The sequence below is a fragment of the Nanorana parkeri genome, unplaced genomic scaffold (assembly GCF_000935625.1).
Source record: "Nanorana parkeri isolate BGI_ZX_2015 unplaced genomic scaffold, ASM93562v1 scaffold1, whole genome shotgun sequence".
In the NCBI taxonomy this organism is placed as follows: domain Eukaryota; kingdom Metazoa; phylum Chordata; class Amphibia; order Anura; family Dicroglossidae; genus Nanorana; species Nanorana parkeri.
The window spans coordinates 6022253-6039113 of NW_017306269.1; the positions used below are offsets into that span (position 1 = coordinate 6022253).

The following is a 16861-nucleotide window of genomic DNA, read 5'->3' on the forward strand; positions in this document are numbered from 1 at the left end:
ATATTATATATAAACCAGAGCACTGCATTGCGATATACCAGTGCATTCTCTGAGCATGCAGCAGCACGCAAAGGTTATGTGGTTTGGTTTAATCTAGCCCCAAAAATGTTAGAATCAGAAGGTCCCTTGTGTCAGTTTTTCTGTAACATTTTTGTATGATTCATGAAAACAAAATAACATTTGGAAACAATCTTTCAAATGTGGTCTTAGGCCCCATTCACATCAGGGTGTGATTAGGGGCTTTTATATGCCTTTTTAATGGTTTTCGAAACGCATATAAATGCATCTTATTTCCAATGAATCCATTCACACCTTGCGTTTAAATGTTAGATGCAGTCAGTTTAGCTGCGTTTAGAAAAAAGTCAGGTACGTCCAGGAAACAATTTGAGCTTCTAAATACATATAAATGTGCCTATTTGCTGAAATTTCTTTGGCTACTTCAGTGGACAAAGGACAGATTCATCTAAAAGCACAAGTGTATAAACACATGTCATGTTGCATCTAGCCTGACAGATATTGCAGACAGATCTCTGCATAAAACCACAAGAGACAAGTGTGAATGAGGCCTTTGTTGCAATGTTGGTGGTGTGCTATCTTACCTGTACTAGCTAGCAAGCTTTGTTGGGAGTGACTTGAAGATAGTACAGTAATACCTTGGTTTACGAGCATAATTCGTTCCGGAAGCATGCTTGTAATCCAAAGCGCTTGTATATCAAAGCGAATTTCCCCATAGGAAATAATGGAAATTCAGATGATTCGTTCCACAACCCAAAAATATTCATATAAAAATTACAATACTGTACTGTAATATAATACAAAATATAAAGAAACCAATTACAGGTACCTTCGTAGCTGGTGTGAGGGGGACGAGAGAGAGGAGGATCATTGTGTAGGGCGACTTGCACTATTACTAACACAATCACTGCCATCTCTTGACTCAATGGAATCTTTTTCATTTCGTGAAACCTTAACAAGGAATCTATCCAATGTGACATAGCAGTGTCGTTAAAAAGAGTCATCGCACGCACTGCTACAGCCTTATTTGGGTGGTGCTTTTCTACAGAATTTTGCTCTTATTGCAAGATGTCGCTTGTATATCAAGGCAAAATTTTTGTTTGTCTTGCAAAACACTCTCAAACCAAGTTACTTGTAAACCAAGGTATTACTGTATTCTGCGATTACTTTCAATAAAGAAAAACAAAGCATTTTAAACATGTTAGACTCACAGGACCCTTTCCTGCCTAAGATATGAATAGCCAAAGTCTAGGGATGTCTTCTTTTTTATTACAAGTACTTCCCCCTCATGTACTTGCCGATACCAATTACCGATGCTTTTTCTTAAAGGGACAGATGACATTTAAAAAAACAATAGACTAATGATTTTAGGCCAATTTGTTTATGATTATGAAGAACTTTAATTTAACACTGTTTTAGAACAATAAAACATTTAACCTATTCATGTTTTCAACTGCGATCGTGTGGGACCGCCCAGGCGGTATTGTGGCGGGAAACCGCACAATCTGCCTGGCGCAAATGGAGTGCCATTCGAAAATAATGGCACTGCCAGCGCAATCGGCGGTGGTGTGCGATTCCATGACCGCCCAGCCATCTGCTCGGTTTTGTGCACGATGACCGGGCGGTCACGGATTGCACACCACCGCCGATCGCTTTGGCAGTGCCATTATTTTCTAATGGCACCCCAGTCGTGCCAGGCAGATTGTGCAGTTTCCTGCCGCAATACCCGGCCTGTGCGGTTGCACACGATCGCGGTTGAAAACACTGTGCGTTTATTCTAATGCACATGGGGGCTGCGGGGCTGGTTTTCATTTTTTCAATTTTTATTTATTTTGTAAACATTTTTAATTTATTTTATTATTTTTACCTTTTTATTGTCTTTTTTTTTTTTTAGTTACATTTTTAATCAGTTTTTTTTTTAACTTTTCCTAACTATTTTTTTCACTTAACTTTATTGCTATCACACATGGGCTAACAAACCCTTGTGTGATAGCATTTGGAAGTGACAGGTACTCTGTATTGGCCCTGTCACCTCCAACACAGGAGTTCTAGCACAGCACTCTGCTAGAACTCCTGTGACAAGAACGAGCCGGGGACAGAGGCTGAGGGAGGTGACAGAGCCTGTCACTGCTCCACGCCCCTTGCCCTGTCACTGCTCCACGCCCCTTGCCCTGTCACTGCTCCACGCCCCTTGCCCTGTCACTGCTCCACGCCCCTTGCCCTGTCACTGCTCTACGCACCCTGCCCTGTCACTGCTCCACGCCCCCCGCCGTCACCGCTCCACGCCCCCTGCTCTCGCTTGCCCGGCGCCTGGAACTATATGTCCCGGGCTTCGGGCAATACGAAATCAACACCGATGTGTAAGCATCGGCGTTATGTACTGGGGCATTTTCACCGATACCGAAGCTAGCATCGGTATCGGGACATCCCTACCAAAGTCTATATGGCTTTGAATTCTTTTGAAGCCTCGAACAGAATCACAAATCAGATGATTTTAACAATGCCAGTTATATCGTTTCAGCCATTTGGCCTTAAGGGATGGCCTGGAGCTCTAAAAGTATCATTCACTTTATCAGTTTTGCCAAGAAGTCGTTTCCTGGATCTATATTTTACTTTTTACATGGTGAAATGAAAGGGGTTTGCCTCAGGAGAATTTAACGTTCAATGACACCGAGATCTTTTCTTATTGCTCTTCGATTTAAGTGTCCAGACAGCTGCAAAACATGTATACATTTATGTTGTCTCTTGAAACTGGCGGAAGTTCTCCTGCGGCGGCTTCTTCCATAGAGTACAGGTGCCAAACTTAAACTGCTACTCTCAGAGTAGGTTGTAGAATTTCTGCACATTGCATAGAGGAATGATGGTTAGACTTGTACTTGTTTCAGAAGGCACATAAGCGATAACACGTGGCCTGAGAAACAAGTTGTATATTTGTAATCGTGATGTAGAATTTTGTAAATAATAAAATATATGTTCCTTTTATTACACAGATAAATTGCTGCTACAACAGTCAATAAAAAATTGAATTTCTTTCATCCGTATGTAATATAGTTTCTGTAAAGCTAGAGGTATGTTCACCTTAACAGAAGGTTGTGAAGATATGGTTACCGCGGGAGAGACTGTCGAGCCAATGTTTACCTTCTCCCTACCGGAGAAATTGTCTATTTCATAGCATCTGTTGTTGTACTGTTCAATTACGATGAGAGGACTCAGCGCCATTATCTCGGTCACACAGATTGTGTTAAATGGTAGGACTATGTGCACACCCCTAAAATTATACTTGCTAGTTGTCTATTCTAAACAGTTCAGTACTTTTAATGGGTTTTTTTTTCCTCTAGCATTGCAGCCCCTTGCCCTGTCACTGCTCCACGCCCCTTGCCCTGTCACTGCTCCACGCCCCTTGCCCTGTCACTGCTCTACGCACCCTGCCCTGTCACTGCTCCACGCCCCCCGCCGTCACCGCTCCACGCCCCCTGCTCTCGCTTGCCCGGCGCCTGGAACTATATGTCCCGGGCTTCGGGCAATACGAAATCAACACCGATGTGTAAGCATCGGCGTTATGTACTGGGGCATTTTCACCGATACCGAAGCTAGCATCGGTATCGGGACATCCCTACCAAAGTCTATATGGCTTTGAATTCTTTTGAAGCCTCGAACAGAATCACAAATCAGATGATTTTAACAATGCCAGTTATATCGTTTCAGCCATTTGGCCTTAAGGGATGGCCTGGAGCTCTAAAAGTATCATTCACTTTATCAGTTTTGCCAAGAAGTCGTTTCCTGGATCTATATTTTACTTTTTACATGGTGAAATGAAAGGGGTTTGCCTCAGGAGAATTTAACGTTCAATGACACCGAGATCTTTTCTTATTGCTCTTCGATTTAAGTGTCCAGACAGCTGCAAAACATGTATACATTTATGTTGTCTCTTGAAACTGGCGGAAGTTCTCCTGCGGCGGCTTCTTCCATAGAGTACAGGTGCCAAACTTAAACTGCTACTCTCAGAGTAGGTTGTAGAATTTCTGCACATTGCATAGAGGAATGATGGTTAGACTTGTACTTGTTTCAGAAGGCACATAAGCGATAACACGTGGCCTGAGAAACAAGTTGTATATTTGTAATCGTGATGTAGAATTTTGTAAATAATAAAATATATGTTCCTTTTATTACACAGATAAATTGCTGCTACAACAGTCAATAAAAAATTGAATTTCTTTCATCCGTATGTAATATAGTTTCTGTAAAGCTAGAGGTATGTTCACCTTAACAGAAGGTTGTGAAGATATGGTTACCGCGGGAGAGACTGTCGAGCCAATGTTTACCTTCTCCCTACCGGAGAAATTGTCTATTTCATAGCATCTGTTGTTGTACTGTTCAATTACGATGAGAGGACTCAGCGCCATTATCTCGGTCACACAGATTGTGTTAAATGGTAGGACTATGTGCACACCCCTAAAATTATACTTGCTAGTTGTCTATTCTAAACAGTTCAGTACTTTTAATGGGTTTTTTTTTCCTCTAGCATTGCTGTTCATCCAGACAAGATTAGAATTGCAACAGGACAGATTGCTGGTGTTGACAAAGATGGAAGGGTGAGTGCTTGTACAATCTTTTCTTTTCCAGGTCTGAGCTGAGGTACATATCATTGTTAAAAGTATCCTTTCATTTATAGATGACTATAGGTCACGTACACAATATATTACATTAAATACGTTGATATTCGTAATATGTCGATTTTTTTTTTACTTTTTAAAAAAATTTATTTATATATATTTATTTTTCCCCGGTGGCTTGATGCACACTAAAAAATTGGTTGTTTGCTGCACACTAATATATTTTTTATTTGCAACTACATTTATTTAGTCTTTAACTAAATTCTTTGTTTACATCTTGCTGCCGCCGCCAGCTAGATTCAGCGGTCGGCAGCAGAATGTAAACAATGGAGAGCAATAGCCTGCCTGCTATTGTCTATTTCAAATTGCAATAACCAATAGCAGGCTTGCTATTGCACCCACCCACTAAGCAGAGGAGCGGACCTGAGAGAGAACTTTTACATTCTGCTGTAGAAGCTAGACACTTTATCTAATGTGCCAGGCTCAGGCATAATATGTATAGCTAAATAAGGAGGGACAATCTGTCAAAATTAAAAATCCAATCTGTCATTTTCCAATTCAGCAGCAGGTTTGATTTATTCTCTCCACCAGCAACATATACTCACTTTTGCTTCACTTTCCCACCACTGTTTATAGGCAGGGGCTAGTGGAAATATCTGGTACTTCCAGGTATGGAGGAGCACGTGACTCTCTCCAGTTGACAGAGATGGGCCAATCAGCATTGTCCCACAGGGGGGAGTCCTGAACCCTGTGTATGCTATGACTTCAGCAACACCTAGCTTACCCAGGGATTTCCCCTCATTCCCAGAAGCTGAAAAGAGTGACTGTAATGAAACAATGTTGCTGGGTGGGTCTGTGTTAAAGTGAATCTGTTGCCTGTACTAAATAGGCAAAGCACAGGTTCACTTTAATGCTCATAATTAGATAAACCCAGTTTGACTGGTTCTCTTTAAAGCTCATTCAAACCACAAGCTTAATAAAAAAGCCAGCCAAGCAATAATTTGTAAAGTATAGCAACCTATTTTACATTTTGTCAGTTTAGAGCAGTCACAATTAAAACTGAATTATTATGCATTGCTGCACTTTGCTTGCTTTGAAAAAACTCCAGAATTTATTATATTTTTTTAACATCAAAATATTTCACCTTAGCCTACGGGTCAATGTACATGATGTCTTTTCATTGCTTCACTTATTTAATCCATCCATGTGCATGTATTTTGCAGCCTTTACAACCTCATGTGAGAGTCTGGGACTCTGTCAGTTTATCTACATTGCAAGTTATTGGCCTTGGAACCTTTGAACGAGGAGTCGGATGTCTGGATTTCTCAAAAGTGGTAAAATATTACATATACACTATGTAGTAAGAGAAACGTGCAAGTGGTATTAGTTCACTGCAGTTTTGTTTTAAGTGTAGATGTATTAAAATGGCAGCTTTTCCCCAAATTTCAGCCCACCAAAATACCATATTTGAGGACCATTGTCATACCAAAAACATCTTGATAGGCCTCACTAGGCACTTTACAAAGGAGCCCAATGGATATTGGCTCGTCATCCAATCAGTCGATCAGACGAAAACATTGGTCACATTTCCAGCAGCACCATTTAAAAAAAAAAAACGTTACTGATTAAAGTGCATATTTAGTGCCATTGATTTGTACCATAAGGTAATTATAGGGAAACACTTGCTATGTGTATGGCCATCATTATTCCTGTGCTAGTCTGAGGTGATATGAGAATCTCACCTGTACATTGGTCTTTGCTGGCAGACAAAGTTCATTTACTGTATGGCAGGTCTCATTATTCCGTAGGGTATAAGCGAGGTTAAAATGGCATGTGTGGAACCCAGTTATGACAGTTTTTTATTATTAGTGGAAAAAAGTACTTAAAATGTAAACTTAGAAATACACATGCGCTTCTGGAAAGCAGTCCTGGTGTCAATCGAGACCCTCTTTGGTATTTCATTTCCGCAGGTTTTCGTTTTTGAACAGATTTCAAAGTAAAATTGGTTTTCCTGTAACTTTAATTAAAAATATATTTTAAAGTATAATAGGAACCTTACTTCACCTCATAGACTTTGCTTAATATTTCCATTGTCAGAAGGCTATTTACCGTAATTGATTCTTTTTTGAGCCATTCAGCTGATTTGTTAATTTGTTTCCCCCTGTAAATTATTGGAAAATTTACTTCAAAACATCTGAGTGTATAATCAAAAATAGTAGATGCCATCATGCACAGGTGATATGTAAATAAACCCCTAAAAATAAATCTAGCCCTTTGTAATTTCCAGTACTGTGTCTCGCCTGTTCTGCCCCCCTTTTGTCAATGTTGTCCACATAGGTGAAGTCTTTGTGGAATCCTTATGCAAGCCTTAACAGATGCTATTAATTTTCTTTAAAGGACTCTGGGTCACACTTGGCGGTGATCGACGACTCCAATGAGCATATGCTGACCGTGTGGGACTGGCAGAAGAAGTCAAAAGTAGCTGAGATAAAGGTAATGGCCAGTGTTCTAACTAATTAATGCAATGTAAAACTTTAGGCTCTATTCACAAAAGATGGAAAAGAAGTGTTTAACAGGTTGTTCTGACCCCTTGTGAGTGACACTTGAGGGGTATGCACTGCTTTGGATGGAGCGAAGTGTGTTGTACCACTGGAGACTTGGAACACGGTTTGTTCCTATTTCCTTCCTTCGTTTTCTCCCCTCTCTTCGCTGCCTTCTTCCCTCAACGGCCCCCCTTCCCTGGTGTATAGGGGTTTGAGGTCCTGGCCTTTGCTGTCAATTGGTTCATGTCTCGGCTGTTCCGCAACAACTTGCAATCTTCTAGGACTGAAATCCTCTTGAGGAAGCCATTATTCAGCAAAATGTGTTGAGGGACCTAGAGAACAACATCATGTGTTAATCTTCTTGTGATCAACCAGACCACTGCAACATCTTACTCTATTGTATCAGGGCCATGTATTATTTTGTTGTATGCATTCTGTGTCTCTTTTTTGACAATTTATGGTTTTAATTAGGGATGCACCGATACCGATACTGGTATCGGTGCCGATACCGAGTATTTGGGTGAGTACTCGTACTCGCCCAAATGCTCCGATACCTAGCACGAGTACTTCCTGTATCAGGAAGCCGGGCAGCGCATCATTGCACGCTGCCCGGTTTCCTGATTGGACAGGAAATGGCTCCATGCATTCTCGTCACTTGTGATGAGAGAGCATGGAGCCGACTTCCCGGCCAATCAGGTTGCCGGGTAGCGTGCAATGACTTGCTGCCCGGCTTCCCGATTGGTCAGGAAGCTAGTAAATCCGGAAGCCGGCGCTGTGTAAGGACGCAGCGCCCGGCATTCTGATTGGCCGGGAAGCCAGCGTCATGCTCCCTCGTCATCTCATGAATCCTAATATTAAGAAAGTGACCTTAAAGCATTAGTTTGTATTGCTTTAGAAAAAATGTGACCTGTCCCTTTAAGAAAAAGTATCGGTAATTGGTATCTGCGAGTACTTGATCAAAAGTATCGCTACTCGTACTCGGTCTTTAAAAAGTGGTATCGGTGCATCCCTAGTTTTAATCAATTGCTACAATAAATATATTTTGACATTTTTACTAAGTTCACTTTTTGTGGGAGCAATTATGTTTCTTAAAAGCCCCCCCCCCCTTAATTTCCAGGCTTTGCATACCTGGTTTGGGTTCAATGATCATATGATCTTGGTATTATATCAGGTTGTTCTGTCCCTTGCCAAGTACCACTTGAACTATGATGACCGGCTTCTGTGACACTGGGCTTCATTCAACCCAGTGGGCCAGAGACATCAGGTGGTGGAATAGAATTACTGCAGGGGACAGTGCTGAAGTGTAGGCGAATATTGCAACTGGAGCTTTATTTATTTTGTAATCCGATTTTAAACCTCCATTGGGGGACTATTTCATATAAATCACTAGAATTGAACTTTAAAGTTTCATCTTGTATTATTTTTTCACAGCTCCCACAGAATATGTTGCTTTTTCTCCAATGTTTCTGTGTGAGGGAGAAACTGAGATACAGACTTTGACAGCTCACTCCTCTTCTTTCCCCCACGCCCTGCAAAGGAGACAGACGGCCTCTTGATTGACAGCTCTTATCTAATGTGGTCACAAGAACGCAGGGGAAGGTGGCATGCTGTTGCAGTAATCAGCATGGGCAGTAGAACTGGAAGGGGGAGCCTTGTTTTGTGTTGGGAAAGTGCAGAGACAGTAAGAAAAGAGCTGTCAATCAGGAGTCCATCTCCTTTGCAGAACATGGTCGGGAATGAAGAGGAGTGAGCTGTGAAACTCTGTATGTCAGACTTTTGGAGCTGGAACCACAGAGCTATGTGGGATTAGTCAGTGGAGAGTGGGACTCTGATGTTCCCATATCACGCTGTAGTTTCAGGAAGGCCAGCCAACGCGAAAGGGTGACAACAGCTATTGGATGGGTGCTTAAGTGTCCTCTCATGAAGAGAGGAAATTATGAAAGTAGGCTTCGGATGCCAGGATTAAAATGTTTTTGTGCATTTTAACAGGAATTCGAAGGTAAACAAAGACATGTATCTTTACTGTTTACACTGAGTTACATGTTTGCTTCTTTATCCTATAGTTATACTTTTAAGTTTGACTGGTTCCCACTATTTTTATTACGGTAATTTGTTTATGGCGCATGTGAAGAGCCTGGAAGCTGAACACGAGGATAGCTTTTATTACATTGCTTACCATTACCATTAAACCTGTTTGTTTGTAGTATGTACATTATGTATTATAAACGGTACTATTGACTTATTTGTAGACTACAAATGAGGTGGTCTTGGCAGTCGAATTCCACCCGACTGACCCCAGTACAATAGTGACCTGTGGCAAGTCGCACATCTTTTTCTGGACTTGGAATGGCAATTCTTTGGCGAGAAAACAAGGAATCTTTGGGGTAGGTAGACGGTCAGTTTGTTAAAGTATTTATTATTGTTTCCCTGATGCACCTGTTACTGTGAAACTAGATATTTTGGGGTAAATGGAGATCATAAAGTGCTAGCAGGATGAATTATTTTCTAAAGTGGTATATTTTTAATCCAGCTTAATGCAACTATATCACTAACATAAAAGTGAATACAGTCTCCTGCAAGTAGATGCTCACCTCTCCCAATGCCTGCGCAGAAGTGGCATAGTGGTTAGTGGGAGGAACCACAGCACATAGGGGAGCATTAGAAATCCAACACTCCCAGAAGTGTTGGATCCTGAACGTAATGCAGACAGCGGTTTTGCTTGAATATAGCAGAAATCATCGATGCAGGCATCTGAAGAGGTGAGTATTCACCATCTTCTTTGCAGGAGATGCATTTTTTGCCACTTTTTATTTAAGTCGCTGTATGACATTTATTTAGTGATGTTATTCTGTATTTATTGCTTCATTTTTATTATGCGAAATTGTAAATTCTGTGAATAGTATTCACTGACATTTATTTGTAATGTGCTTAAAGACACCCGATCAGCCATTGTATTATGTTAGAAGTAAAAGTCCTGCCAAAAAGCAGACACAACAAGTTACATGCTGTTATTAGTTGCATGCTGTTATTAGCCAAAAATGCTTCCTCTGTGCGGTCTTCTGATTTCAGTTCAGTGTAAGCTCTCCAGTTGCTCTTATTGTAATTGCACAGAAGGATGATAGATGTGTAGGGCTTAGCTCCAGTGGTGTGTCTTATTCCTGAAGTTGGGATGTTCTAAGCCCTAGTAACAAAGTGAAAACTGGATGAGAGGGGTGCGCAGATGCTGTGCCATTCATTATGAATTGGTGAGATGCTGTGCCAACTTTTTTTTTTTCGGTTTCTCTTTTTAAACTTTGGGAATAGAATGATGAGGTCAAGTTTTCATTGGTGTCTGCATCCTCGTTGGAGGGAGGGTTCACTATCCCTGTCCTGGTGACCATGATCACTTGGCCTTAAAACAAAGGAGGTTGTCACCAGAACAGAGGAATCTTTCCACTGGGGACAATTGTTCTGGGAGCTTTTTCTTACTTCCCCTGCTTAACATCCTATTGTTTCTTCAGAGCAGGAAGTATTGGGAAATCTCCACAGTGGGGCACAGATAGAAAAAAGACAACTAGGATTTTTAACCATTCCCTACTCTTCAATAAAAAGAAATGTTTTAGCTTTAGATATTCCTTAATCATTCTTTGTGACTCTGGAAACTATTTGGTGAACAACAAGAACTGTCTAATCATATCAACAATTGTGTTTCAGAAATATGAGAAACCAAAGTTTGTTCAGTGCTTAGCCTTCCTAGCCAATGGTGATGTGCTTGCTGGAGATTCAGGAGGCACAATGTTGATCTGGAGCAAAACTCCAGTGGAATCCACAGCGGGTAAAGGAGTAAAAGGTGAGTCTATCCTCGTCCAGGTGTTCGCTGGGATAATCCCGCTGGGCTGAACTGGATAGAGCAAGCGGCAATAAAAGTCACTGCTGCTCTTGGATATGACTAATGCATCTTTTGCTGGTGGTCCTGACAAGATGTTATGCCATCGGGGTGGTAGTGACTATCACCTATCAGTCTTCTAGAATACTGAAGCGTACCAAGTTGTGGGAGTGGTGATATTTAAAAGGTTATCCAGAATGCTTAAAGCTTGTCTCAGTACCACTCCTAACGTTTTAATTGTTTTTAAATCCCCACTTGGCGTTCAGCTAAATGTCTCAATAATTGTTCAGAGAACTAGAGCAATTATTTGAAGGCTTAATAGCAATGAGTCATTAGGTGTTTTCTCTTTTAATGCCATTAATATGCCTGGCACCCGATGAACAGTGCTCATCATGCAAACACTGTGGAGAGTATTACCTGATGGAAACGAGGAGCAAATTAATTTGCTGCCCTAGAAAACAAAGCCTGCACTGTATCAGATAACATTTATTGTGTTCCCCTGTTACTTCTGTTCAGGTTGAGTCATTTTGCAAGAAATGTATTTTTTTATGGACCATTGCGACAAGATAACCAATCAAGTTATGATGAGTGGGGCCAAATGAACCAAGAAGCTTTCCGCTAGAATACTGGAAAATTTCCTCCTAACATATGTCTAAACCTAAAAATGTAATACATTGCATCTTACCAGTCCTTAGATGAAGTCAAGTTAACTTACACATGCCAATGCTGCTAAACTTGGTCTGGACATCTAAGCTTAAAGAAAAAACTGGTCACATAAGAGTTAAAGTGAACCTGTAGGACAAAGCAAGAGGATAACATTAATGATAGTCCCATCAGCTGCTTATACTTACCCCACAAAGCACCAGTCCTGTCACTTGGAAAAAAGGGGAGTCCCTCCCAAATTCCCAGAAGTCCCAGCTGTTTTTCTTGCCTCCCTCAGAAGATAGGCAAGATGTCAACACAGTTGGGCAGTGTTTAAATTTTCATGTTTTGGCACCCTGGAGAGGGCTGCTTGGTTCATGCGTGGTAAAGGTACTTAAAGGTTTGCTTCAAAGTAGGGATGCAGCTATACCGTTTTTTCAAGTAAGTGCCGATATTTTGCTTTCGATACTCGCCGATTCCAAGTACTGATACCGGTGCTTCCGCTGGCATGGAGCTCCATGTGTGGCCGACTCGATTGTGATTGGCCAGGAAACTATGCAGAATACAGTGGGCTGAATCCACATAACTGCTTATTGAACTATTTACTGTAATTCACAGAATTTCTAAACACTTTAGTGATAGTCTACGCAGTACATTTCAGCACGAGAGAGAGCTTGGAACAAATATTGATGAGTGCATCTTGAGTGGCTGTTTGGTTTCAGACCAGTCAATCTCATTCTAATTAGCAAGCATTAGTGTCTGTAACCTCAATGCAATCTCACTCTCACTGCAAGAACATTGTGTCAGAGATTTGGCCACTAGACCTACCTTATAAAAAAATATTTCTGTTCCTGGCTTATGAATTCAATAGCTCAGGGCACAGAGAACAAGGAACTGAGGACCATTAGTCACTTCCAAAAGAATTTTCAGAATGCCTGCATTTCCTGTTTTTGCAGCACAATCTATAAAATCAAAATATTGTAAAACCCATCCAGAGGCTCGGCATTTCTCTTCACATCTCCCGGGATTTATGCTACATACTAATTTAATCAAGCAATTGTAGAAAATAAACTTTTCTCAGGCAAGAAAGCCATTGTTTGAATCTTCCGGAAATGAAAACTGGAGTGGTTCCATGTTTAGTGCGAGTGCTTGGGGAATGTGTTATTGCTGTACTGAGTAATAATTGTATGTTTCAGGCGTCTACCAAATAAGTAAGCAGCTCAAAGCTCATGATGGCAGCGTCTTCACACTGTGTCAGATGAGAAACGGTATGCTGCTTACGGGAGGTGGCAAGGACAGGAAAATTATTATGTGGGATCACGATCTTACCCCTGAGAGAGAGATTGAGGTAAGAACACCGGCTGATCTATGTAATTATTTGCAATGTAGGAGGGTTAAGGAAGAAGTCAAGATATGTAAATCCATAATCCAAAAAACCTGACACTGCTGCTGGGCACTGCTCTCTAGGATGTGATGTCACCAGCCCCAGCAAACTCCATGTTGACACTCTATAACAGGGGTAGCCGAACTCTGGCCCTCCAGCTGTGGTAAAACTACCAATCCCATGAAGCATTGCACGATTCTCACAGATATGACTCCCAGAGACAGGTGCATTATGGGATTTGTAGTTTCACCACAGCTGGAGGGCCAGGGTTTGCCCACCCCTGCTCTATAACAAGAGTCTTCACACTTTCCAAGCCAAGGCCCGGTTTGCTTCCTTTCACACTTAACAGTGCCAGGCTGTGGACAGTGGGAGTAGAAAATGTACCGGCGTCATTGCTCACTGATAGTAAATAATGATCTAGTCCATGGGGCACAGTTTGGGCACTGCTCTAAAATATTGCCCTTGCTTCTTGTTTGGCAGCTACATAAAAGGTTATGTGGCCAAGGCACGGGTGAAGGAGTTGCGTTAGTACAGACAGCAGTTAACCAGTCCCGAAAGAGGACGTGTGCTATGCTTAACATACAACATCTCACACAAAATCATTTAGAAAGTTTTTTGTTTATTTGGATGAAGGAAATCCTCATATTTCATCCATTAAATGCTCAGTCTTTTTTATTTGCCAAAGATTGCATTTTTTATAATTATAAGAAGCTTTTCTCTTAATTAGCTAATGACCTAGTTGCAGAGTTTGGAAATTACATTTAGGAAGTGCTTCTAAGCTCCAGCTTATCTGAAGACGTGCCGCCATTGAGCTCTGTCTTCTCAGGCGGTCATATGCCTTTCATTTAACCCCTTCGTGACTGACGTACAGTGTACGTCGCCAGCATCGGGGCTGTTTAACCACTTCAAGACCAGGTGTTTAGACCCCCTTCCTGGCCAGGCCATTTTTCAGTGTTCAGCGCTGCGATACGAGTCATGAAGGGGTTAATCAATGTCTGCTTTTTAATGGCTTTATAAAGTATGACATATCAATCACCGAGCAGATGCCTGTTTTTATAAGCAAAGCCATCCTTCCTGGCTTTCCATGACTTTTCTCATAAGTTCCTTGAGAATAAGTGTGGTTTAGGTTTAGCACTATTATAATTATTGATGATTCTATAACAGTGATGAAATACCTTTCAGGTGTATTGTTCCTGTATTTACAAACCTGGCCGTAAATAGAGGACAGATGGACGTTCAGGGAAGTGACCATTTGAAAATGTGTTTTAGTTCTATCTTAAAGCAGCCAACATAAACACTAATTAGAATTGTGTGTTTGCTTCCCAGGCTTACAGAGGCAGGCTCTGGTCAGACCTTCCAGCAATGATGCGGATGGTTCAAGAGACTATTTCCACCTCCTCTATGTTCAGTCTCTGCGCACCCTTAACAGCTTTTCAAAAAAGTAACACTGTCAGCATAGGGTTGAATGTAAAACATACCTGCAAAAAAGACTGCAAATACTTTCCTTTCAGTGGCCTATTTTAGGAAAATCCACGGTTACTGTTCATTGGTCCTGTACAGGTGTGTGAATACCCTGCTTCACTGCTCGCAGTGCATTCTGCCATTGGCCCATAACTTGGTACAGTACGTACTAACCAGCGTGAGAAACCTGAGTGAGCGTCAGGGAAGACAGGTATGCGAGCCATCTGACCAGTCAAACGCTAAATAAGAACAGTAAGTTGTGGAGCGTTGGCTTTTCAAGAAACTGGTCGATAGAAAGGCAAGTATATGCAGTCATCTTTTTGCAGGTATATTGTACGTACAAGTGACCCTATGCTGACAGGGTCTCTTTAAAATGGAGTTATTAGAAATCATTGTGTTTTGTTTAATGGATATTTGATATATAGATTTTTTTTAATTGTGTATATTTTACAGGTTCCAGATCAATATGGCACCATCAGAGCGGTGGCTGAAGGCAAAGCCGACCAGTTCTTAGTTGGCACATCTCGGAATTTCATTTTGCGAGGCACTTTTAATGATGGTTTTCAGGTGGAAGTTCAGGTAAATATGGTGTGCCACTTCCCTGCTGAATTAGCTGTATATTCTCTCAAGTCTGTGCCATCATCACATTTAATAAGTCTATCAAACCAGTCAGATCATTCCTAACTACCTTATGAATTTGGCACATTCATACAAGCACACACATGTACATGTATCAGTTTAATCACAAGTCAATGAATCTACTAGTATGATTTTCATTTAAAAAAAAACCTGCACAAAGTTATGGAAACTCAAAAAAGATGGTCTCCCTGGTTCCCTGGTGGGTACTAGACTGGTACTCAGGCTAGAAGGACACAGTGCTAACCACTAAGACACAGTGTTACTTCATTCCCTGTTATGTAGTTATGATGTGTTTATTATTTTTGTTTTTATTCCTATAGGGTCATACAGATGAGCTATGGGGACTGGCAACCCACCCCTTCAAGGATCTGCTCTTAACATGTGCTCAGGACAAGCAGGTCTGTTTGTGGAACTCTGTAGACCATACACTAGAATGGACCAGACTGCTAGAAGTGAGTACTGTAATTGCTGCTGAAACATTTTGTATCTTTCTCACAGTCGAAAATTTAAAGAAAGTTTTGAAGAAACATTCTGTTTAAATTGGGAATCCTGTGGGGACTCTTTATAAAACGTAATGACAGTCTGTGTTTGATGAGCTGGAGCAGATGACAGGGTTGACATTAGGGTCTAATAGACCCCCGATGTCTCAATAAAGACTACCTCTCACCCAACACTATCACATAGGGGGCTTGTTATCCCCTTTTGATAGCAATAAAGTTGGGGAAAAAATTAAGTTTAATAGAAATAGCAATAATATGATGTTTTGGGAGTTTTAAGGTTTTTTTTTTTCTAGGTAAAAATGTTGACTTTTACATATGTACGAAAAATAAAAAATAGCTTTAGGAGGGAACTAGGTAATGCAAACCTGCAAAGATGCATATACTTGCCTTCCATTCAATCCCATCACGAGCCTTTCAGCGTTCAAAGTGAAAGGCTAGCCCTGTGTTAGCTGGTTGCAGGTCTGTAACCGCAGCAATTTGACCAATCGCTGTCATGTGGAGTGAGTCGCATGCTCCTCCATAACCATAAGAACTGACTATTTCTTTTTGCTCCCTTTGCTGCACAGAGAGGCAGGGAAGTGAAGGAAAGCCAAGTATAATGTATGCTTTTGTGGCTGGAGGGAGGAATAACAGAATGGGCAAACCTCAAATTTGCTTTGAGTTCCCTGGAGTTTCCTGTGATTTTCTAAACCAGTGAAACTGCAATAGTGTATACAAATTTAGAAAAAGGTCAGTAACTACTTTTTTTTCTGTATGTGTAGAATCTCGCAAAAAAGCTTGGCAGTTATTATTGCCAGTGATTTCTCCTTAGTTTTTTTTTTTTGTTCTTCAAAAAACTGTCCCCTGCTTTATAAATATGGAGAGCAGATAATTCAGGTAAAACCCTGATCCTGAGCTGGCAGAGAAAAAAAAAATCAGGACAGAAGTGTGAACTTTGTTAGCAAAGTAGATACATGATTTATTTGGGATTAGTAATGTGTAGGCTTGGCTGTGGCCTAACCGTCTAAGCAATTGAGGAGAATAGAGTAAACGCTGGTGAGCTGATCACTGAATCCTTCATGACACCAGTACTGAATTTGGCCATTGATGTACAAAGGGGAATCTACAACTTTTAAGAGCGTAGATAATGGCTAGTCCGTTTGCAGTCCCTTTTCGATGTTAGAACCCAGTTATCTGATTTCAATGGGAACCATGTGGCA

General features: G+C 41.1%; 1 protein-coding gene across 1 annotated transcript in view; it reads left to right on the plus strand.

Moving 5' to 3' along the window:
• The window catches only part of EML4 (echinoderm microtubule associated protein like 4), a 168066-nt gene that overhangs the window by 138495 nt on the left and 12710 nt on the right, over positions 1 to 16861 (plus strand). The window contains exons 8-16 of the mRNA XM_018555376.1: positions 3114 to 3263; positions 4538 to 4607; positions 5852 to 5962; positions 7026 to 7121; positions 9421 to 9555; positions 10865 to 11000; positions 12875 to 13026; positions 14977 to 15102; positions 15483 to 15614. Of these exons, the coding sequence (XP_018410878.1) occupies positions 3114 to 3263; positions 4538 to 4607; positions 5852 to 5962; positions 7026 to 7121; positions 9421 to 9555; positions 10865 to 11000; positions 12875 to 13026; positions 14977 to 15102; positions 15483 to 15614 (1108 nt within the window). The remainder of the gene's footprint in view (positions 1 to 3113; positions 3264 to 4537; positions 4608 to 5851; positions 5963 to 7025; positions 7122 to 9420; positions 9556 to 10864; positions 11001 to 12874; positions 13027 to 14976; positions 15103 to 15482; positions 15615 to 16861) is intronic.